The 22,813-nt window shown below is 47.0% G+C and overlaps 1 protein-coding gene and 1 long non-coding RNA gene across 2 annotated transcripts in view; both read left to right on the forward strand.

Annotated features, from left to right (window-relative positions):
• Positions 1-10,361, forward strand: part of LOC132646472 (uncharacterized) — a 32,499-nt gene extending 22,138 nt beyond the window's left edge. The window contains exon 3 of the long non-coding RNA XR_009584766.1: positions 10,234-10,361. This is a non-coding gene — a long non-coding RNA (uncharacterized LOC132646472). The remainder of the gene's footprint in view (positions 1-10,233) is intronic.
• Positions 10,362-15,726: 5,365 nt separating this feature from the next.
• Positions 15,727-21,074, forward strand: Fabp6 (fatty acid binding protein 6). The gene is made up of 4 exons (XM_021648672.2): positions 15,727-15,856; positions 18,151-18,326; positions 19,356-19,445; positions 20,949-21,074. Exons 1-4 carry the CDS (start codon positions 15,790-15,792, stop codon positions 21,000-21,002), a joined length of 387 nt encoding a protein of 128 aa, XP_021504347.1. The 5' UTR covers positions 15,727-15,789; the 3' UTR covers positions 21,003-21,074.
• The last annotated feature ends 1,739 nt before the right edge of the window (positions 21,075-22,813 follow it).

Consider the following 22,813-nt stretch of genomic DNA (forward strand, 5'->3'; position numbering starts at 1 on the left):
GTGTGTGTGTGTGTGTATAGAAGGTGGGGGAAGGAGCTGCAGAGGGAAGGACAGAGGAGGAAGAAGAGAAAGGGGTGGGGGCTGGGAGAGTGGTTGCAGACAAAGGGAGAGCCATATGAGGCTCCAAACTCCTACGGCCCCTGGGTCTCCACATGTCTCCTTCATGTGTTCTGAAGACGTGAAAGATGTACCATGTGGACCACCATCCCTCCTGCCAGAGTCTTGGACCCTTCCTCCTCCTCTTAGCATCCTGGGAGATATTGAATGAGCTGTGAGTAAGAATGAAAGGCACCTAGTCGGTTCTGTACTTCCTTGCATGCAGGTGCTCCCCTGCATGCAGGTGCTCCCCTGCATCCAGGTGCTCCCCTGCAGGTCCTGTCCACCTTGCTTTTTAAAATTGTTAGGGAGCATCAGCATTCATCTCTCTTCAAACCTGTTGTCTCACCCCCAAGGTCTTGCTGCTTCATCTTTCCTCCATGATAGACTGTATCTGCTTTAGTGGTGAACCAATGTAAACTCTTTCTTTAAATTTTTTCTTTCTTTCTTTGTTCTTTTTTTTCTTTTTCACTTGTTCATTTGTTTGTTTTGTTTTGTTTTTAAAGGGATGGTTTCTCTGTTGTAGCCTTGGCCGTCCTGGAATTCACTCTGTAGACCCGGCTAGCCTCGAACTCAAGAGATCTGCCTGCCTCTGCCTCCCAAGTGCTGGGATTGAAGGAGAGCACCACCACCGCCCAGCTCATAATTTTATTTACTTATTGATCGATCAATTGATCGATTGATTGGGAAAAAATTCTTTATGATTTGACTCCTGATCACAGATTGTCACTGGCTTTCCTATTTCCACACTCACTCCTTATAGCCTTTATTCTCCACAAAGCACATAGAAGGACCTGTTAAAAATGAAAATCAGCTCTTTTTCACGGCATCTCCTGGATGATCAGCTATGTTAATGTGAAACAATCCGGTTCCCAGCCACATGCTATCTGGAGCTCACTGACATGGATGATGACGGCAGCTTTATATGGAGCTCATGGCTACAGCAGTAACAGCCGATGCTCTGGGAGAGGAGTGGAAAGGTCATGTGGTCCACGCCAATGGGGTTTTCTCATGAAGTAAGGTGTCTTGACCTAAGAAGAGTGAGCCTACTGTTCAGTCAGGGGCATCGTTGTTATAAAACAAGGAGAACTGTAAGTCCGTGTGAGACACATTATGGATGCCAGTCTGAGTGTTCTCTACGACTGTGCCTCAGAGGCTGGGGACTGAAAGAGCTAGCGGAGTCCAAAAAGCTTTTCAGCCTCTCTAGAGAAGGTGATGTCCACACTATGTTAATCAGAAAACCCCTAAACAAAGAAGGGAGGAAGCCCAGGACCAAAGCACCCGAGATTCAGAGCCTTGCTGCTCCATGTGTTCTGTAACAGGAGTGCTGGCCTATTGCTCCGAAGAAAAACCACACTAAGAAAAATGAGGAGGAGGCTGCAGAATATGCTTAACTTTCAGCCAAGAGAATGAAGGAAGCCAAAGAAAAATGCTAGGAACAGATTGCCAGGGGATGCAGTCCGTTCTCACCCAGAGCTTCTACATCTAAGTCTGAGTGTAGCCAAAAAGAAATAAAGACTAAGTCTTTAAGAGTAACAAATAAAGCTGGGTGTGGTGGCCCACCTCTTTAGATCAGAGCACTCAGGAGGCAGAAGCAGGAAGTTCCCGAAGTTCAAGGTCAGCCTGGTCTATAGTGAGTTCCAGGCCATTATGCTCTAGGTTATATGTGAAACCCCGAATCAGTCGATAAATCAGCCGGTCAGTGCAAATCTACTCAAGACATCCCCATGCTCAACGAGACTGGCTTGGTCCTCAGAAGCAAACCCAAAGCCCTTCCTGTCGTTCCAGAGCCTAGAGTCTCCTTCTTCCCTTTGGGGCATCCAGGCACTCACTGATTTGGACAGGCGCCGGACTCAAAGGAGTAAAGCTTAGCAAGGAAGGTGGGCCAGCAGGATCTCAATATGCTCTCTGTCTATCTGTCTGTCTGTCTCTCTCTCTGTGTGCCTGTGTGTGTAATACAGCTCTTTCAGTGATAAAGTCCTTATAGTGGCATGGCTCTTCCAATGATACAGCTCTCTTTATTGAGGGGAATAAGCACTATACAAACCTTGGGGAAATGGGTAGGGGTTTTTGGGTGAGTGGACATCTTTGGCTGGGGATGAGGTGCTGAGAATGTTTCATTTGCGTGGAGCGGAATTCCAGGTGCTAGCTGGACACGTGACTACCTCAGCGAATGGCAGAGGGGGGGGGGGTCCCATGTGCTAGGGCACTTAGGCACAGAACAGGGGAGGGGCAATCCTTACTCTTGCCTCTCTCAAGATGGAGATTGTTGGGGTTTGGACGCGTCTTGACCTCACGCTCACTCCAGGCCAGTTCCTTCTTGCTTATTCACTTGCCCACACCTGTCCACTCACAACCCGTTGTCCTCTCTCCCTGCAGCTAATCTCATTTTTCTGTCGTCATCAAGCTCCGACCGCACACACTGTCCTTCCGTCCACGCGCTCAGTACGCTACCCTCCCCCTGCCCTGCCTTCCTTACAAGCTGAGCCTTTCCCTGAAACCTCTCTGCTGGTTGCCCTTCTGCAGCCTCCCCACATAGTGTCCACACAGGCATTCCCTGTCAGACCAGGCCCTTCTCTCCCCTCCCAGTCTGAAAAATGACCTTTTCAAGCATTTGTGGACCACTCACTGAACACCCCTCCTCCTTACTGGAGACCCAGGGTAGACCCTGGGCATACTCAGCAAGCAATCCACCACTGAGAGCCATCCCCAGCCTTTTAATTTCATGAACAGGCTCTTGCTATACAGCCAAATTTAGCCACACACTAATATGCCTCTGCCTCATAAGTGCTGGGATTTCAGATGTACATTACTTTTTATTTTTTCTTTGAAATGGTTTCATTTAGCCCAGTCTGGCCCCAAACTCAGGATACAAGTGAAGCAGACCTTGGACTACTGATCTTCCTGTGTCTGCCTGAGTTCTGGGATTACGGATCTGTACCAACACAGCTGGCTCCTTCCCCGCACCCCCCTCGTTTTTTGTTTTTTTTTGTTTTTTTTAATGGCAGGGTCTCACAGGGAGTTGCTGTACAGCCCAGGCTGGTCCCTCCCCCTCCCCCACAGCCTAGCTCTTGCCTATCTCTGCTGTACCCTCAGGGCCTACCGTTTGACACACACACACACACTGAACACTCCACACATTTATTGAGCAGACAAATGAACAAAGCACCTTGATGGTCTCCAGAGATCTTTGGTGTTTTGGCTCTGCATGTCACTGGCAATACCGTCACATCTTGCTCTGTGGTGTGTGTGGGCAGAGGTGATGATGACGGTGATATGGGTGTGAGGGAGGGAAGAAGTGGCTCGAGGCAAATGAAAAGATGTCCCGGGTAAAGGATACGCAGGGACTCTTTTCCACTTTTCCATGTGGTGCTGAGAAGGGCGCTTTCGTCCCTCCAGCTGTCTCTGTGGCTCTTTTGTGGGGATCTGGTTGGTTGCTGGCTTCTCTGGAGTAGAACAGGGTCTCTTACCCTTAGAGAGCAGAAGGTAAGCCCCTCCCCCGCCCTTCACCGGACTAGCACCTCCCCTGGCCAGGCTATATGAAGATGACCACTAGAGGGCGCTCCAACTCACAGCATCTGTCTCGGGGCCGCCAGCTGCCTGGGAGGCGTGCTGTCTTTTGTTTCTCAGGCCTTTCTTCCTCTCCTCTCTGATTCTTGCTGTTCCCCAGTCTTTCTCTCCAGGGTTTTCCTCTCTTACTGTACCCTCAGCCTTTCTCCTCAATCTCTACCAACACATATAGGTTCGCCCCATCCGATGATCAGCCCACAGTGTGGGACACAGAGGCTCTCACTGCCCACCAGGGAGCCCACAGCTTAACTTGAATCCCCACAAGGCCGGAAAGCCACGATGCTTCCTGGGAGTCCTGCCTAGGAGAAACTGAGGGCGACTTGGTCTTCTTTCCCGGGGGCTCCACAGCCCTGCCCACTTGGTTACCCACAGCAGGTTGGCTGCCTGACTGAGCAGCCACCCAACACGTCACTGTCTGAGATTTTGGAAGGCTGAGCGAGGCTGCTTTACCTCGCTGAGGGATAAACTGAGGCTCCAGCCCGAAGCGCAACGTGATGTCAAACGGGTTCAAATCCTGCTGTTAACTGAGCTTGCATAGGCTACTTAACCTCTGAGCCCAGCGTGTTAGGTTTTCGAGAGATATGCACGTGAATGCTTAGAGTGTGCCTGGCCTGTGTCTACCGGCCAAGGCCTCCTGCCCAGCTGAGGGGTAAGCACCAGGACCACATCCCCATCTTTGAACTCCCAGGCAGAAACTCTTCCTTGTGGGCAGAGGGCACAGGAAACAGAATGCCCCCTCTGACTGGGCTCTTCCTTCGGGGGAGGGGTCTCTGTGCCAGCCAAAGCTACAGAAGAAACTCCTGTCCTCAAGGGCACTGCCTGTGTCTGTTCCATGGACTTAGAGGGGAAGGAAGGGTGCTACTCTTCATCGTGACCAGGCCGTTTCTGATAGCCCCTCAAACCCAGCTCAGGTGGGGAGAAGGAAGAGGTGGTTTCACACACTGCTGGGGGTGGGGGTGGGAAGGGGGAGAAATGGCTGGTGGAAGCCTCACGGAGGAAGCTCTGTCAGTGACCTTTGACCTAGCTGGTTCACTTAAGGTGGTCGATCCTATAGATGGTCACAGATGGCAAGTAAAGCGACACACGATGTTTCCAGCTACCATTTTACTTGCTATAACAGAATATTCAAACTCAGGCATCTATAACCCTAGTACTAAGGAGGTGGAACAACGTGGGCCTCAGCTACATAGAGAGTTTGAGGCCAGCCTGGACTACATGAGACCCTGTCTCAGAAGTGAAAAAAATCCCTTTTTTCTCTCCCCCAGGATCAAGTCCCTACTCTGCTGTCCCTCTGTTGCCATTGTATCTCTTCTTCCTTCCCTCCTCACCACTTCAGGTTTTCTATTTGTTTTTACTGCAAGAACTCATGAAGGGGTTTGGAGAGATGGCTCAGTGGTTAAGAGCACTGCCTGCTCTTCCAGAAGTTCTGAGTTCAATTCCCAGGTGGCTCACAGCCATCTATACTGGGATCTGATGTCCTCTTCTGGCGTGCAAGTGACCTACAGATAGAGCACACATCTATGCAAAATAAATAAATAAATCTAAAAAACAAACACAACAACAACAACAACAAAGAACTCATTATGTAGCCTGTGATGACCTTGAACTTAGGGTGATTCTCCTGCCTCAGCCTCCCAAGTTCTATGATTACAAGCATGTACCATCATACCCATGCCTGGCTTTCTTTTTCCTTCTTTTCCTCTCTCCTCTCCCACTCTCTCCTTTCTCTTCCTCCCCATCCTCTATTAATTTGCACTTTTAAAAAATTAAACTTATTTATTTTAATTTTATGTACGAATGCTTTGCCTCCACCTGTAGGCATGTGCATCACGTGTGTGCTTGGAGCCCAAGAAGGTCACAAGAGGGCATTGGGTCACCTAAAACTGGAGTTACAGTTGATAGTGAGCCACCATGTGGGTGCTGGGGGGAAATTGAACCTGAGCTCTCTGCAAGAGCAAGTCATTTTAACTGCTGAACTGTCTTCCTCCCCTTAATTTTTTTTTGAAAATTAAATTTTTTTTAAAAATTAATTTTTTAATTAATTTTTTTCAATTTTATATGCTGCCAGCAAAGGCGGAACTCTGTGAGTTTGAGGCCAGCCTGGTCTACAAAGTGAGTTTCAGGACAGTCAAGGCTACACAGAGAAACCCTGTTTTAAAAAACCACACAAAAACCAAAAAAACAAAATCAAAAATTCCTCTCTCTCTCTCTTTCTCTCTGTGTGTGTGTGTGTATGCATGAGGTCAAAGGAAAACTTGTGGAAGTCTATTCTCTCCTTCCACTATGTCAATCCTGGGGCTTGAACTCAGGTCATCAGGCTTGGTGGTAAGTGCTTTCACCTGTGGAGGCCTCTCCTTTTTGGCTTCTCCTTCCCAACTTTAGACAGGGTCTCATTCTGTAAACCAAACTGGCTTCAAACCTAAGATCCTTGTGCTCGGCCTCCTGAGTGCCTGGATTACGAGCCTGCCACACCACACCTGGTATGGCTGCGTTTCCGTTTCCTTATTCCAGAACACACTGTGGTGAGTGAAGGAGAAGCCTTCCCTAGGCAGGAGGCCTCACCCTGCTAGCAGCCTTGAGCTCCGGCTTCCTGCTCTGAGAAGCAAGAAGTTTTTGGGAGTTTTACACCACTGTGAGAGGGTGAGGGAGTAACAGGGGCAAAGCTTTCCCACTGGCTGCTAGGCCTGGAAGATTTGTAGGGAATGAAAGAGATATGGACCTCTGCTTTACTGCTGGCATGGCAGTTTTGATGGGTGTGGGAAGGTCTTCCTCTTGGCTGAGGACCCAAGGCCTCTCAGTGAAGGACTAGATCCCAGTAGCAATTGGTTGGTTACATCATCTAAGGTTCCTCCTCGGGATCCTAGCCAAGAAAGACACTGCTAATGAGGGTCAGCCCTATGAACTTCCCCTACCAAGCTTGCATACATTTCTTTTTTTTTCCCTCATGGTACAACGAGTCTTATATCTTCCCCAGCATCTGTCAAGGAGAAAATCTATTACCCTCCTCTTGAGTATTTGTGGTTGACACAATGCTCTGACGTTTCTGCACCCGTGCTTGAAGAAGACTGGGAAGGAGCCATCTATGAATGAGTCCAGCTAGCCTGAGGCTGACATGTTGGGGGAAGCCTAAGCTAGTCACAGAAAGAGAGAAGGGAGCTATACTGAGGAACACCTATGCTGGACACCCGAGTAAACCCAGCCCAGGTGCTGGCCACCAAACCCACGCGGTACACTTCACCATTCAACTATACTCATCAAATTCTTGGCCTACAGAATCATGGGAAATGATTTTCTTTTCCTTTCCTTTCTTTTTTTTCCTTTCTTCCTTTCTTCCTTCCTTCCTTCCTTCCTTCCTTCCTTCCTTCCTTCCTTCCTTCCTTCCTTTCTTTCTTTCTTTCTTTCTTTCTTTCTTTCTGGTTTTGTTTTTTTTGAAACATGGTTTCTCTGTGTAACCTTGGCTGTCCTGATCTTGCTTTGTTGACCAGGCTGGCCTTGAACTCACAGCAATCTGCCTGCTTCTGCTTCCCTGTGTGCTCAGATTACAGGCATGTACCACCTGGACAGGCTGGGAAATGATTTTTTTTTTTTTTAATGCTGTTTTAAGCCTCTTTTACTTGCTTGTTTGCTTCTGAGACAGGTGTCATATATATTCTAGGCTGGCCTTTTGTAGTCAAGTCAAGGTTGACCTAGAACTCATGGTCCTCCTGCCTGCACCTTTCCAGTGCTCATACTTTAGGAATGAATCACCATGCAGTCTGGGCTTTACTGTATGCTAGCACTCTATCAAGTGAGGCAAGCACTCTATCAAGTGAGCTATCAAAAACCAGTCCTCAGAAATAGGTACTATTATGTAGTCCAGAGCCGCCTAAAACGCCTGGCAATCCTCCTGTCTTAGCTTTCCAAGTACTGAAATTACAGGCATGTATAACCATGCCTAAATGTGGATTACATTATACCATGTGAGGGCTCTCTCTCTCTCATAAGTACTCCCAAGCTACTAACCATAACACAATATAGTCAGGGAGGCCGTGCAAGAATTGGTATGCCTTTTGAAGTTTCAGCATCCAAAATTATGAGCAAAGTAGATTTCTTTCTTTTTTTCTTTCTTTTAAGTTACCTAGCTTCTGGTATTTTGTTATAGCAGGAGAAAAATAGAATACTATAGAAGCCAAGAAAAACACATGAATAAACTATTAGAAAGGGCTCCAACCTCTATTATGGAAGTATGAGTCATACACGTATGAAAATGATAGTTGGCGAAAAACAAAAAGAAAGACGGAAAGAGAATCCAGGGGGTATGAGTTCTGGAACACAGTCACCTCACCCCTGTGAACCTCAACCTCCTTATCTGTCAAAGGGGTTTAATGATAGCAAGTCGTATGCACTAATGATCAGATGAGATAAGCTATCACTGGCTGCTCTGTGGACTGTGCTGTGCATCGCTTTTTTCTAAGCTGCTAGGATTACAGACACGTACCACCATGCCTAAATCTGGACTACCCCATGCTGTCTGAGCTCTCTCAGGTGGTAAGCAGTGGACAGGGAGGCAGGGTGTCCTCCAGGCTACAGGGCCCTCTGAATGACTTTAAAACAGTTTGACCTTCAGGTGCCGCAAGGAAAGACAAAAATAGGAGTGGCCAGGCCCCTTCTTGGCATTATCCATATGTCCAATCCTTAATTTAGCTGCCCGCTCTACATAATTACTTTTCTTTGCTTCTGAGCTTAGAGCAATAGTAGTTCCCAATAACTAGAGGCTTAATAAGGCTAAGTCCTAATGAGTGTCCTGCAGAATTACACACTGCGTTAACACCAAATGAGTTCATTAGAAATTCATTAGGCATGATTCCTGTGGCTGCCACAGGAATTAATCATGGTTAGCCAGCGGCAGTAAAGTGGGTGATGGATAATTGCATGCAGAATGGGAAGATCTTTTGGCATCTGACTTTGGCCCGAAGAGTCATAGACTGTTTCAGGTTTAAGTCTGGAGGTGAGGTTACTTGGATATTGTTGGACCTGCCTCCACTCTTCCTTCTCCTCCTCGTAGCCTCGTCTAGCATAGGATCTGCAGACACAGAGTTAAGCTACCTTCTCTCAAACTTAACACAACTGACTCCATGATGGAAGTGCCATTTAGGCCATAAAACTCAGCACGTAGACAGTATCTACCAGTCCAAATATCCATCATAGTTCTGGGAAAATACTAACCCTGCCTTCTGGCTTTTGTAGTTTCCCTTCTGTCTAAGTGCTCTTGTTAACTGAAGTATGTCAACCCTTCAAGATATGTTTTTTGTTTGTTTGTTTGTGTGTGTGTGTGTGTGTGTGTGTGTGTGTGCGCGTGCTGAAAAGTTCACCCCGAGGGCTGGAGAGAGAGTTCAGTGGTTACGAGCACTGGCTGTTCTTCCATAGGACCTAGGTTCAATTCCCATGAACCCACTAACTGTAACTCCAGTTCCAGAAGATTCAACACCCTCACTCAGACATACATGCAGGCAAAACACCAATGTACATAAATATCAATAATTAAATAGATAAGAAAATATTTTTTTAAAAAGTTCATCCTGAGAAAGACGTGGAACTATACTGGGATCCTGAACACCAGTGTAGTGGCTAGCCAGCTAGTAAAGACTTATAAAGACTTTCTATTGGCTTAAACCTGTGTCTGAGCTGTCTTCTCTGGTGATTGCCCCACAGCGCTGATGAGCGGGGAGGTCACAGTGGGCTCTCATCTTCTGGCCTGCCTGGTGTCAATAGGCTCTCTTCCAACGGAATCCTACCATGTTCCTCAAAGAGCTGATTGCTGAAGACCCTGCAGCCGGTGAATCTTCATGGAGCTACCAGTCAAGGCTCCCCCCACACCAACCCCCACATTTCTAACTAGGCCAACTGTGCTTTCGCCGTTGGTGTATTTTGAAGACAGAGTAGCCTAGACTGACCTCTAGTTTGCTATGTAGCCAAAGATGAACTTGGACTTCTGATCTTCCTGCCTCTTCCTTCCAGAGGGCTAGCGTCACAGGCATGAGTTCAGGATCTAGTTGATGTGATGATGGGGGTCTGCCTGCCAACTGAGCTGTCTCCCTAACCTCTTTTACTATTTTCTTTCCTTCTTTTGTTTTTAGAAAGGCTCTTACTCTGTAGCTCTGAGTGTCCTGTAACTCAATATATAGACCAGGCTGGCCTCACAGAGGAGATCCACCTGCCTCTGCTTCCTGAGTGCTGGGTTTACAGGCATGGGTCACCACCACTTCTGGCTCCATATTGTCTTTTTAGCTAATACTTGTTAAGTTAGGCAGCCACTGGCTTATAATAGCTTAACTTCCAACTTTGGGACAGATGTGATGTGAATTCAGTAGAAAGCATACTCTTTTTTATTTTTATGTTTTGGTACAGTGTCAGGGATTCAGACACAGGGCTGCCGCCATGCCATACAGCCTTACACTCTACCCCTGCACTATACACATCTAGCCCCATACTTACAACTTGAACATCCAGTGGAAGTTCAGTGTTTGGGGTTGGTCTGGAGCTACTGTGTATTCAAATGTTAATTGCTTGCCCCTCTCCCCCTCCCAGATCTTTACTGTCCTACAAGCAAATTCTCACTATCCAAAATGGCTTTGTGTGATCCCTGCCTCCCAAATGATCCCTGATTGGCTAATAAACTTGCCTACAGCCTGGTCTGGGCAGAAAAGAGGTAGGTGGAACTAAGGTTCTCGGGCTTGTAGGTGGCAGAAGGACCATGAGGAAAGAGGAGGAGGAGGAGGAAGAGGAGGAGGAGGAGGAGGAGAGAGGAGGATGTAGCTATGGGTTAGTGTGAACTAGAAGCATATGGCCGGGAGGAGCTTGCTCTTGAGGACTGGCATGGTAGAGAGAAGCAGCCGAAATGGAAAACAGTGTGCCAGTATTTTGGCTGGTAAGTAGACAAGACAGCTTAGAGTGTTACTCTCTGCCCAGCCCCAGTGCGTTAAGACTTATAAAAAAAATCTAACAGGTTTCTGTGTCTTTTATCCATATAACAGCAGGTTAAGAAATAACTGCCACCTTAATAGTTACAGGAATCAATATTAAATATTAGTATTTCCACAACAGTTCAGCCCAACCCCGCATACCTCAAATAATACTGTTAGTGTCAGAACCTGGTCCTCAGTAACACTTTCCTTGTTCTTATTTATGCGTTCCCTTTCCGTAGACTAACTGCCCAACACTAGGGCTCTGGTTGAGTAGACTGTGATCTAACCACACAGTGAACGGCAATGTAACTATTAAGAACGGTGTCTGGGGCTTGGTGTGCTGGTGCATTCCTGCAATCCCAGTACCCAGAATGCAGAGACAACTAGAGGGTTTTGAGTTCAAAGCCAGCCGAGACCACATAGTGAGATCCTGTCTCACAATAAAACACAACAATAATAAACACCGGGTGTGGTGACAGATGTCTGTAATCCCAGTACTGAAAAGGCTGAGGCAGGAGGATCACGAGTTTGAATCCAGCCTAGAGTGTTAGTTATTTTTCTCATCAATTTTTTTTTTCTCATCAAAATACAGGAGAGAAATAAACTAGAATAGAGTTATTTTGTCTCACAGTTTCAGAGGGTCTCAGTCTATCATGATGAAAGAGTGTGGAGATGGGAGTGGCTCATTCTGCTGTGACAGGAGTCTGTGACCACAGCTGCTCACAGGGAGCCGACCAGGACACAGAGGAAAGAGGCCAGAAGAAGGAATGAGCATCACCTTTCCTCAGTGGCCTTCTTACTTTCTCCATTCTGATTCCATGCATGTAAGATTCAAAAGCCTTCAAAATTACGCCACAAGTTGTGGACTGGGCATTTAAAGTGTGAGCCTGTCAGGGATCTATGCAGGAGAGCCTGTGCAAAGATGGTTTAGAGGCAGAGGCAGTGGAGGTCTTCAAGGAAAAACATTTTCCAGACACAACAGGCCTGGTGCACACATGAAATCCCAGCGACTTGGGACAGCATGTGCAAGAGTTGTGTGAGCTCAAGCCAGACAAAAATCCCAGCCTGGAGGAGGAGAAGCGAGCATAAAGTTCCGCCCTTAACCAGGAAGCTGTTTGTAATTGATAGATTCTAGGAGAGGAAAAAATTAGTTTTCTTCAATAGAGTGAAACTGAGTGTATCAACTACACTCCAGGACAAGCCCACTGCCCAGGAGTAGTTAGCAACACAAAATGGCCTCCATGGCTTTGTTGTTACTTTTGGGGTGTGTTTTTCTTTTGTTTTAAGAGAGAGAAAGAACATGAATTTGGGTGAGCAGGAAAACAGGGGACAATCTGGGAGGAGCTGGAGGAGGGAGAGAACACAACCCACAAAGAACAAAGGAAAACATTTTATGTTTTTGGTTGTGAGCCTAGCCTTTAACAGCTAAGCCATCTTTCCAGCCCAATAAAAAAAACTGTTATGAGCAACAAGAGTGGGGTCAACTCAGCACTAAAAGGGAAGACAGCTGAGCTTGTTCAAAGCCCAACTGAGCTTCTTGGGCCAGGATGTAGTTCTGCTGGTAGAACGCTTGCTGTTTTGTGCGCAGGAAGCCCCGGCTTCAGTCCCCGGCCTCAGTTTGAGTGTTGTGGCTCATAATCGTAACCCCAGAACTGGAGAGGTGGAGACAGAAGCAGAAATTTAAGGTCATCTTCAGCTACATAATGAGGTTGAGGCTAGCCTAGACTACCGGAGTAATCTTTCCCAAGACAGAGTTCCAGAAATAAAAAAAAGGAGAATCTTGAAGGAGGAAGTGGCATGTCCAAGAGATGGACAGCGAAGGAAGTAAAATAGAGGTCAAGGGCTAGAGAGGGAGTGGGGAGGGGGATAGCTGCCAGGCTAGATGCTATCTGCTGGGTCACACTTTCCTCACACATAACCTGGGGCTCAGGAAAGTGAGTGAGTTAACTGACCGATAAGGTTCCCGTGTCCATGTGAGGGCCTGAATGGCCAGGGTTCCCCGTTTGACCAGGGACTCAAGCTCCCAGGTTCTACTCCATATTCTTGTCAGGATTGTGGTGCCTGTTTGAGACACATCCAAAGTCCAAGCCATGAGTAGGGGTGCCCAAAAGGAGTGAGTAGCCTTGGGATCATTCTTATCTCCATTGGAATATATTTGTGCCACGGGTTCAATGGCCCCATAAAACCTGCAGTCAGAGTTCGTTTACCCCTCCTTGGATGCTGAATATTCAAACAGATGAACCCCAGAATAAGAAGACAGATATGGGCGTGATTGGATTGGAGGGTGGTGGGTCAAATACACCACAGGAAGAGGGTGCAGCTTAGTCAGGTGCCTGGGTGCCAGCTTTGTTCAGTCCACACCTTACCACTCCCTTCCTGTCCTTGATGGCTGAGCAGCAGCCTTGAAGAAGCCAATGATCCCCATTTGGAAGAAGGTGGGAAGGGAGCTAAGTAGGGGCTAGAGAGGCCATGGGTCCATCCTGCCAAGTTTCTCACCCATGTCTTCTGGTGCCATTCTTCTGAACTCCTGTTTGCTACTTCACATACCTGTTTTGAAAGTCAGTGAGATCAGTGATAAATGCCCAATACCTGTAAGCTATTCCTGTCATTATTATTTCATCACCATTACTATTCTGTAGGGGAAATTCTCACATGGCTATGGGAGGGAATGCAAACCCCTGCAGCCTTTCTGAATGGCAGTGATAGCTATAAATACTTTATAATTTCTTTTAAAAATTACTACCTTGTATTTATTTTGTGTGTGTTTTCTGTGTGTGTTTTCTGTGTGTGTGTGTGTGTGTGTGTGTGTGTGTGTGCATACATGCCACACACAGCACATGTGTATAAAAGGGCAACTTTGCTGAAGTTAGTTCTCCCCTTCTATGATGTGGGTCCTGGGGATTGAAGCAAGGCCATTGGACTTGGTGGTGACTGCCTTAACCTAAATGAACCATCTTGCCAGCCCAATTTCATTATTTCTTCTATTAATCAATTATTATTTTTAAGACATTGTCTCACTCTATAGCACCAGCTGCCCTGGAGTTCTGGATAATCCTCCTGCCTCACCTCAGTCTCCAAAGTTCTAAGACTACAGGCATGGACCACAGTGTCCTTCTAGATATTAATATTTTAAATATATAAGATCCTCTTCTGGGTGGTGTGGTGGCATACACCTTTAATTCTAGCCCTGGGAGTCAGAGGCAGGCAGATCTCTGTGAGTTCAAGACCAGTCTGGTCTACATAATGAGTCCCTGTCTCCAACCCATTTTTTTTAGGAATATTATGCCTTAGTAATCTGTCTTTTTATTTTTATTTTTGATTTTTTGTACAAAACAACACGGATTTTGAAACAACACATCAAGCTTTCATATGTATCTCAGTTTGCTTGGTTCATCCTGCCTTCCCCTCAGCTCTCTCCTTGTCCCTTTTGACCTCTTCCCCACTGGACCCTTTACTCCCAGTATTTGTCCCTTTTATGATAGTCATATGCTCTCCCTTGGAATCCCCCCTCCAAGTCCAATGGGCCCCTTTCTTGCTTAGGTATACAACCTTAGCAGCTAGTCCTAGATAATCATCTGATATATACACAGCCAGAGGTATGAACAGTAATTACTTAATTATGATAAAAAATGATTAGAAGCAACCCAAAGACCCACACAGAAAATAAATTATACACAGAATAGAATGTCATTTATTGATTGATTGATTGATTGGTTGGTTGGTTGTGGTGCTTGGGGTAGAACCCAAGACCATGCCCATGCTAGGCAAGCTCTCCACCACTGAGCTATCTAAAATGATATCAACACCAAACATGTTGGTGTGGGGAGGGTAAGGCAGGAGGATCAGGAGAGTAAGGTCATCCTGGACTGCACAGGGAGTTCCAGGCCTGTCTGGGCTACTTGAAACTCTATCTCAAAACAAAACAAACAAACAAACAAAAAAAAAAAACAAGAGAAAACAAAATAAAATAAAACAAGAGAAAAGAAAAGAAAAGAAAATTAGGAAAAAAAGAAAAGAAAACCATAAAACTCCTGGTTGGGATAAGGAATTCTAGGATTAGAGATGGAAGACTGGTGAAGTCTGTGGCAAAGCTGAGTTTTTATTGGTTCAGAAAGTACTGAGGGTCAGTGAGATGGCTCAGCAGAGAAAGGTCTTGCTGTCTGGCTTGGCATGAATTTCTGAAATTTGCTTTCTGACTTACACACACACCATCACACATGTGTGAACACACACACAAGATAGAAAGAGAGAGGGGAAAAATTAAAAAAAGAAAGAGAAAGGGAGAGAGAGATACAGACAGACAGAGACAAAGAGAGACAGACAGGCAGAAAGAAAAACCACTTGGTCCCAGGTTTGGTAGTCAGCAACTGTGGTCAGTTCTCCTGGGAGCTTTTCTGGGAAACCCTAGAAAAGGAGAGCCTTTGTTTGTTTCTGAAACAGGATCTTCCTTTGTAGCCCATGCTGTCCTTGGCCTTATGGCAATCCTCCTGCCTCAGCCTCCCATGTACTGGGAGGCCACAGGTGTGAGCCACAGCGTCCAGCCGAGACTGTGTAACTGACAGCAGTAGTGATGAAGAAGCTGCTGAGAGCCTTTGTAGATGCTCTGTATTGCTACCTTGTGCTGCCTAGCAGCCCCTCACCCCAAGCAAAGCTGGCAGCTGTCACCCCAAAGACTGGAGCCCATGTGCAAAGTGGCACATATCATCACATCCAGCTTACACACTGCACGTTTGCCTTGGTCCTGGGACAGCTCATGCCTCATTCTTCTGGATCACCACATACAGTTCAGTGTACAGTGCTTGTGGATGAAAGAGAGAACAAATGAATGAAGGATGAGGAGAGCCTGGGGAAAGGGCAGAGCACAGGAGGGCAGGGATGAACGGAGGACAGGATGGGCAGAAAGGTGAACAACCACACTCTGTGGCCACCCTGGCCCTTGCTGAAACTGGTAGTGGGATTGTAGGTTGTTTCCCAGGGTGAATAACCTTGGGGCTCCTGCCCACACCATAAAACATCAAACACCTCCCGGTTAGGGGCAGGACTGAGAAGTGGGGTGACTTTGGGGCTGAGCCTTGGCAGTTGGGAGCATTTATAAGCAGGGACTCCAGACTCCTCAGTATGAACCTTCTTTCTCAGCTCGCTGCTTGCTGCTCACTGCTGCCAGCTCTCTCCCAGCATTATGGCTTTCACTGGCAAATTTGAATTTGAGAGTGAGAAGAATTATGACGAGTTCATGAAGCGCCTGGGTAAGTGAGTTCCTTTGTGTCCCTTCTCTGGGTATGGCTGCTTATAACTAGCTCTGGGTTAGAAACCCAAACTTTTGGGGTACAATGGGATAAAACTCCATCCATCCATCCATCCATCCATCCATCCATCCATCCATCCATCTATCCATCCACCCATCCACACATCCACCCATCTATCTATCCATACTTTTGCTAAGTAAACACTCTGTTGGGTCTCTAAGGATGATCAAAGCTGTAAGACATCCTTTGATTTTAAAAGACTTAGTATCTCTACCTCACCTATGGAAAGTGCGAGGCTCAAACAAGTTGCATCAGCATTCCAAGGCCACATAGTATAGCAACTAATGAAAAGCAGGTTTGATATTTATTCACTGAAATATTTGTTGTTGTTGATAGAAGCAGGGTCTCATGTAGCCTAACCTGGCCTCAAAATCACTATGTAGCTGAGGGTGACTTTGAAATTCTGATCCTTTGCCTCTCTTTCCGAGTGCTGGGATTATAGTCACGTGTATTCCTTGTTTTATGTTGTGCTAGAGACCAGCCCTGAGGTTTCACACATGTTAGGCACGCATTGCATCAACTGACCCACATCCCTAGTCCTACTGAAATTCGTTGAACATATGCTACATGTGAAGGCTGTTGGAATATTTTGGTTGAGAACTTGGCCTTCAATGGCTGAGCCATCTCTCCAGCCTGCTGACCCAATATTCATGATCTGGCACCTCAGCATGATTTACCTAAGTAAGTGACAGGGGTCATTAACACCCAGGACCCTGTCATGAGTGGTGTCACTGTATCCTGCCAGGGAGAGATGACCAAGGAGTTAAAATAGGAACCAGGTTCAACAAGATAATCCACATAGTCAATCAACAAGCTTTCTTCCCTTACAGTACTATTTTGGGTAGAGAGACCAGTTGTTGTTGTTGTTATTTACTGCATTTGCTCGTCCTTTGAGAATGGACCATTGTGAGTTGACCTTTGACACTGGTCAGTTGCAAAGTTTCAAAGAGAAAGTAGATTTGACATCCTATCAAAATTTCGGTGCACTAGCATTGAGGCCATGCAACTGTCAAGGATCAGATTGAGCTCAGCTGGTAGAGGGCTTGCCTAGCGTGCATGAGGCCCTGGTTAAATCACCAGCACTGTATAATCCAGGCTTTGTAGTATTAGCCTACAATCCCAGCAATTGGGAGGCAGAGGAAAGAAGGTCAGAAGTCAAGATTATCCTCATCCCAGGGCACACGACACTGTCCAAAACAAAACAAAACAAACAACAACAAAAACAGAGGAAGGGCAGCTGTGGGCCTTCCTCTTATGGTCACATCTGTTGTGTCAGAGTTGCCCTGAGAGCAGAGCCCCTGACCCCATCCTCCAAGGCCTTGTGGACAGGCTCCTATTTCTTCTGAGTCTTTATTTCTTGTGTGTGTGTGTGTGTGTTTATGTGATTTGTAAGATTTATTTATTGTCATTTTATGTGTGTTAGAATTTTGCCTTGTATGTATGTAAGTGCCTGGTGTCCCCGGAGGACAGAAGAGGGCACCAGATTCGTTGTGACTTGAGTTACAGGTGGTTTTAAACTGCCACATGGGTGCTGAGAATGGAACCCTGATGCTCTGCAAGAGCAGTAAGTGTCCTTAACTCTTGAGCCCTCTTTCCAGCTGCAGGTCTTGGTTTTTCTCATCTGTAGTATAGAAATATTAGAAGACTCAATCTTGAAGGTTGTATCTATTACAAAACTTTCTGGGATGACAAATTTTAGCTATATTGGTATATTACTGTAGGAAGATTTGCTGTTATTATTATTATTATTATAAAATTAGGATTGTTTTATTTATATGACCGTTTTTGCTGCTATGTATTTCTGTATATCACAGTGTTACAGATAGTTGTGGGGAGCCATCTGGGTGCTGGGAAGGGTCCTCTGCCATGAGTGCTTTTAACTGTGAGGCATATCTTCAGCCCCCACAATTTGCTGAAGATTTGCTCTTACTGAAGAGCACCAAGTAGTTGTGAGGAGCTGTGAGAGATACAACTTTGTTGAATTTAATCTCCACAACAGCTCTAAGAGTTGGGCCTACTGTCACCATTTTGTGAACGAAAACACAGTGAGATGGTGTCCTGCTCGAGCCTCTGGTCTCGTGGCAGAGCTGGGATCTGAAGCATAAGCTGTCGTTGTTTCAGACGCCGTGTTCACACCTACAGGCGAGCCTGCCTCTGGGGAGGAAATCTCCCTCCTGGAATCACAGGCTCGTAAGTAGATCCTACGTAGTCTCTCTGCTTGTCTTTGGGCTCAGGTCTTCCTGCAGACGTGATTGCCAAGGGGCGTGGCTTCAAGATCATCACGGAGGTACAGCAGGACGGGCAGGACTTCACCTGGACCCAGTCTTACTCTGGGGGCAACATCATGACCAACAAGTTCACCATTGGCAAAGAATGTGAAATGCAGACCATGGGAGGAAAGAAGTTCAAGGTGAGAGGCCCCGGCTGCCCTTCCCTGTCTCCCCAGGCCAAAGGCCAGCTTCTCGATTTCGGATATGATCCCTCTGCTCCCCAGGCGGAGCCTTCAGCATGAAGAGCCTTCTTACTTGGTAATTTAATCTTTCTGCTGGGTAATGGCTGCCATCAGCAAGCAACACAATGCTAAGATTGATATAAATAACTGGTGTCCTGGGCATGGTGGTATAGGTCATTAGTTCCAGGGCTTGGGAGGCAGAGGCAGGTGGATCTCTGTGAGTTCCAGGCCAGCCTGCTCTACATAGTGAGTTTTGGAATAGCCAGGGCTACAGAGAGATACCCTGTCTCAACAAACAAACAAACAAACAAACAAACAAACAAAAAGCTAATATTTGCTGAGCATTTAACATACTTCATCTCAGAAATGAATAGTTGCTCTCTGTCTATCCATAATCTACCTAGTCATCTATCATATCTTTCTCTCTCTCTCTATTTATCTATCATCTATCTATAAATCATCTCTCAATCATATATCTATCACCTGTCTTCATCATCATCAATCTATAGTGTGTGCACATGTGAATGTACCCTTATCTGGGCATGTGTAAACCAGAGTTTGAGATCAGGCTTCTCTCTTCTTTATCACTCTCTAGCTTACTTTCCCAGGCAGGATCTCTCACTGAACCTGTCGCTTTCTCTTTCTGCTAGACTAGCTAGACAGTGGGCCTTTGGGATTTGCCTGTCTCTGTCCCCAGTGAGGGTGATGTAGTATGGGGTAGCATTACAGGCATACTCTGCCAGGACCAGCTTTTTTTGTGCTGCTGGTGCTGGGGAGCCAAACTCCAGCCACTTTACGCACTAAGCAATCTCCCCAGATACCTCTTCCCCTCCCCTTGTTTCTGAGACCCTTCGGCACGGCAGGCAACTGAAATTGCCAACTGAGACAGCCCTACATGTGTTAGTTTTAAAACGACCGGAGTGATGCCAAGAAAGAATCATCAGGCTGTGAGTAGAGGCTTCATAGTCAACGCTCTCTCTCTCCCAGGCTACCGTGAAGATGGAAGGCGGGAAGGTGGTGGCAGACTTCCCCAACTATCACCAGACTTCGGAGATTGTGGGTGACAAGTTGGTGGAGGTGAGTGTGCGGACAGTTTCCTGTTCTTTCTATTTTGGAGAGGCGCTTTATGAGGTTCAGAGACGGCATGTGGCTCGCCCAAGGTCACACAGCCAGCACATTGTGGAGGCAGACTGTCTCAGCTGATTTCTACAGGAAGTCTCCTCGAAGACCAGTGGAGCTCTGCTACTCTGCCATGTTCTTTTTCCTGTGGAATTAAAATACATCTGGTCATGGTGGCAAAAATGTCTATAATCCCAATGCTCTGGGGGCCAAAGAAGGAGGTTCTTGAGTTCCAGGTCAGCTGGACTAGAGACAGTGATCCCCTCCAAATCATAAACACACACACATACACACACACACACACACACACACACACACACACACACACGGGGTGGGGGGAAGAGAGAGAGAGAGAGGCAAGCCAGGGGATGTACTTTAGTGGAAAGGGCTTTCTTACCTGCATGAGGTCCTAGGCTCAACCATAGTACTGCCAAAATTCAATAAGAATTAGAAAATTGATGAAGCAGTGTTGAAAAGAAAAACTAAAAATGACAAAAGCAGGCCAAAGGATAAAGGTGCTTGCTGCCAAGCCTGAGGAATTGAGTTCAGCTCTTGGGGTCTGCATGATGGAAAGTGAAAACTAACTCGTGTAAGCTGTCATCTGACCTCCACGTGCATGCTGTTACCACGTGCATGCATGAGGCCCTGGTTAAATCACCAGCACTGTATAATCCAGGCTTTGTAGTATTAGCCTACAATCCCAGCAATTGGGAGGCAGAGGAAAGAAGGTCAGAAGTCAAGATTATCCTCATTCCAGGGCACACGAGACTGTCCAAAACAAAACAAAACAACAACAAAAACAGAGGAAGGGCAGCTGTGGGCCTTCCTCTTGTGTTCACATCTGTTGTGTCAGAGTTGCCCTGAGAGCAGAGCCCCTGACCCCATCCTCCAAGGCCTTGGAGAAGAACAAAAGTTAGTACATTCTGCTCTGGGTGAAAACCGGCTCATTGGAAGATTAGGTAAGGGCTTTGAACATGTTTTCCATGAAAAGTCAGTCCTGACTACCAAAGCAAAGTTCCCAGGCCTGAGTGTGCAGAAGGAGCTGAGAGCAGGAGACATGGAGTAGGTTTGTGTCCACAAGACTTAATCTTCACACACTGAATCGACCCTCAGTTTGTTCCTCTGTGTAATGGGAACAACCACCTGGGGCTCTTGGGGATTATAGACAGAATAATGTGAAAAGTCAATAGTCAACAGTCAAAGGGAGCAGTGACGGATTAGGGGCTAACATGCCTGCAGGCCACCACTCTTGCACCTGTTCAGTATTTTATCACATTTTTCCCTGCAGTGACTCCTGTAATTGACAGGGAAACTAAGTGACAGAAAGCAGTGCACCTGCCTTGAGTCCACCCGGCAATGGCAATGGTGCCTGGTCATCCTGCAGCTGTACCTCATGACCACCTCAGGGCCACTGCCTGGGGGAGGACACTGACTCCCCTCTGTTCTGGTTGCTTCTTTCAGATCTCTACCATCGGGGACGTGACCTATGAGCGTGTAAGCAAGAGGCTGGCCTGAGCCACTAGGCTGGGCCTCGAGGGGCTACAACCCACCAATAAAAGTGCTCTGTGAATGACCGCCGCTGGCTCCAGAGTTTCTTTGTTTCCGTTTGCTGGGGTCTTTGGGCAGCCTCTGGCTGAATGGGAATCTGAAGGCATCTAAGGAAAGACTGCCCAGGCCAAACGCTGGCCCCGAGATGCTGAGGGTCCTACCGTGGCAGAGGGAGGTATGAATGTGGAGTGCAGAGTACAGCGCTCCCCCTCCTTCCGAGGGGCCACAGGTGGAGCGTGGTGGCACACATCTTCGGACACCTTGCACCATCTGCCACCACGTTGTTTGTAGGAGCAGAACATACATGTCTTCCTGTGGCTGTCACGCACGTGCACCTACCTCACACACAGATCCGCACACATATACATGAGGACACTTTTGAATGCCTGACTGTCCTCTAAGGCAAACGAACAGTGGCAATGTTGGGGAGTTCAGCTGTGCCCGTGTGCAGAAGGATTATCCCAGCTGGGCTTGTTGACTGCTTACACCCGCTCATGGAAGGGGTGCGGTGGGGTCATGGGACCCTCCTATCCCTACCACCTGTTGTTGCCTATGGCTCCAGGGAGGAGCTAGAGGATAAAGATCCAGGAAGACTGGAGGAGGAAGGCTCTATCTATCTATGAGGCTACAGTGAAGCCCTTATCTCTGCTGGGTAAGGCTGTCCAGGTGCAGCCTGTTGGGGGAGGAGCACCCACACCTCATAACTACTCACCTGTGCTCTGAGAGGGAACACAAGAAACTCACTGGTTCCCCGGAGTGGACTTTGGCAGAGCGGAGCCTTGGTTTGTTGACAGGACCTTAGAAGAAGGGGTAAGCATAGCTTAGGTTTCCCCTTGGAAGGAATTTTTATCAACAGATGCACTTGTCTGAGAAGGGTGACATGATTTTTCAACACAAGACAAGCCTTACCTGGTTCTTGGTGGGAAGATGGGGGTGGCAGTTACACCTTTAGGAAGGGCCCTGTCAACCAGGCTCCGGGATAAAGCAGCCATGGAATTCTCCAGCACTTACCCATGGAAGCCACTTCAGCTTGGCTGTGGAACTGTTGTCCCCTGGCCCCAGCACACCCACTGGTTGCAAAAGGGGCCTTGAGGACCAACGAGGCCTGGAAGGAAACAGCAGTCTATGATTCAGCAAAGTTCATAGACATGGCAAGATGGACTTTCCCACATGTCCTGGACTGGAGCCTGGAAGGAAGTGCTGGGAATCATGGTCAGGAGGCCGCTCACTCAGCGGTGGGTGAGAAGGATTCTGAAGTAGGATTCTTGAAAGGCAACTGGGTCTGTCCAGGACTGGAGCAGAGCAGGTAGCCTGATGGTCCCTCTCTACAATGGGCCTAACCCAGACCGTAGAGCAGGCCTGTTTCCATCTTCTTTTTCCTTTGGAGTGCTTGCCACATCTGTGTATTCACTCGACTTCTTTTCACACAATAGTGTTTTTTTTTTTTTTTTTTCTGAAGAATCACTTATTTTTATTGTGATGGAAACTTGAGGTCTCTTTTCTATGTGGAAACTCAAGCTCATTTGCCAGTGGTAAGACAAAACTGTTAAAAGGTCAAAGATGAGTGATGTTGACTTGCAAGCTGGATTCTGTTACTTGTCCCCAGCCCTGAGCCACTGCCTTCATTTGTGAAAAAAAAAAAAAAAAAAAAAAGAGATAGGGGCATCCCAGCACCCTGCTGGAATGGTTGCTCCTGATGCAGTGAAATGGCACAAACCTTCCTGGGAGAGGACGTGTTCCTACATAAGAGATGAATTATCATCCAGGTCTTGTGGCAC

This window comes from Meriones unguiculatus, chromosome 11, assembly GCF_030254825.1.
Source record: "Meriones unguiculatus strain TT.TT164.6M chromosome 11, Bangor_MerUng_6.1, whole genome shotgun sequence".
Taxonomy (NCBI): domain Eukaryota; kingdom Metazoa; phylum Chordata; class Mammalia; order Rodentia; family Muridae; genus Meriones; species Meriones unguiculatus.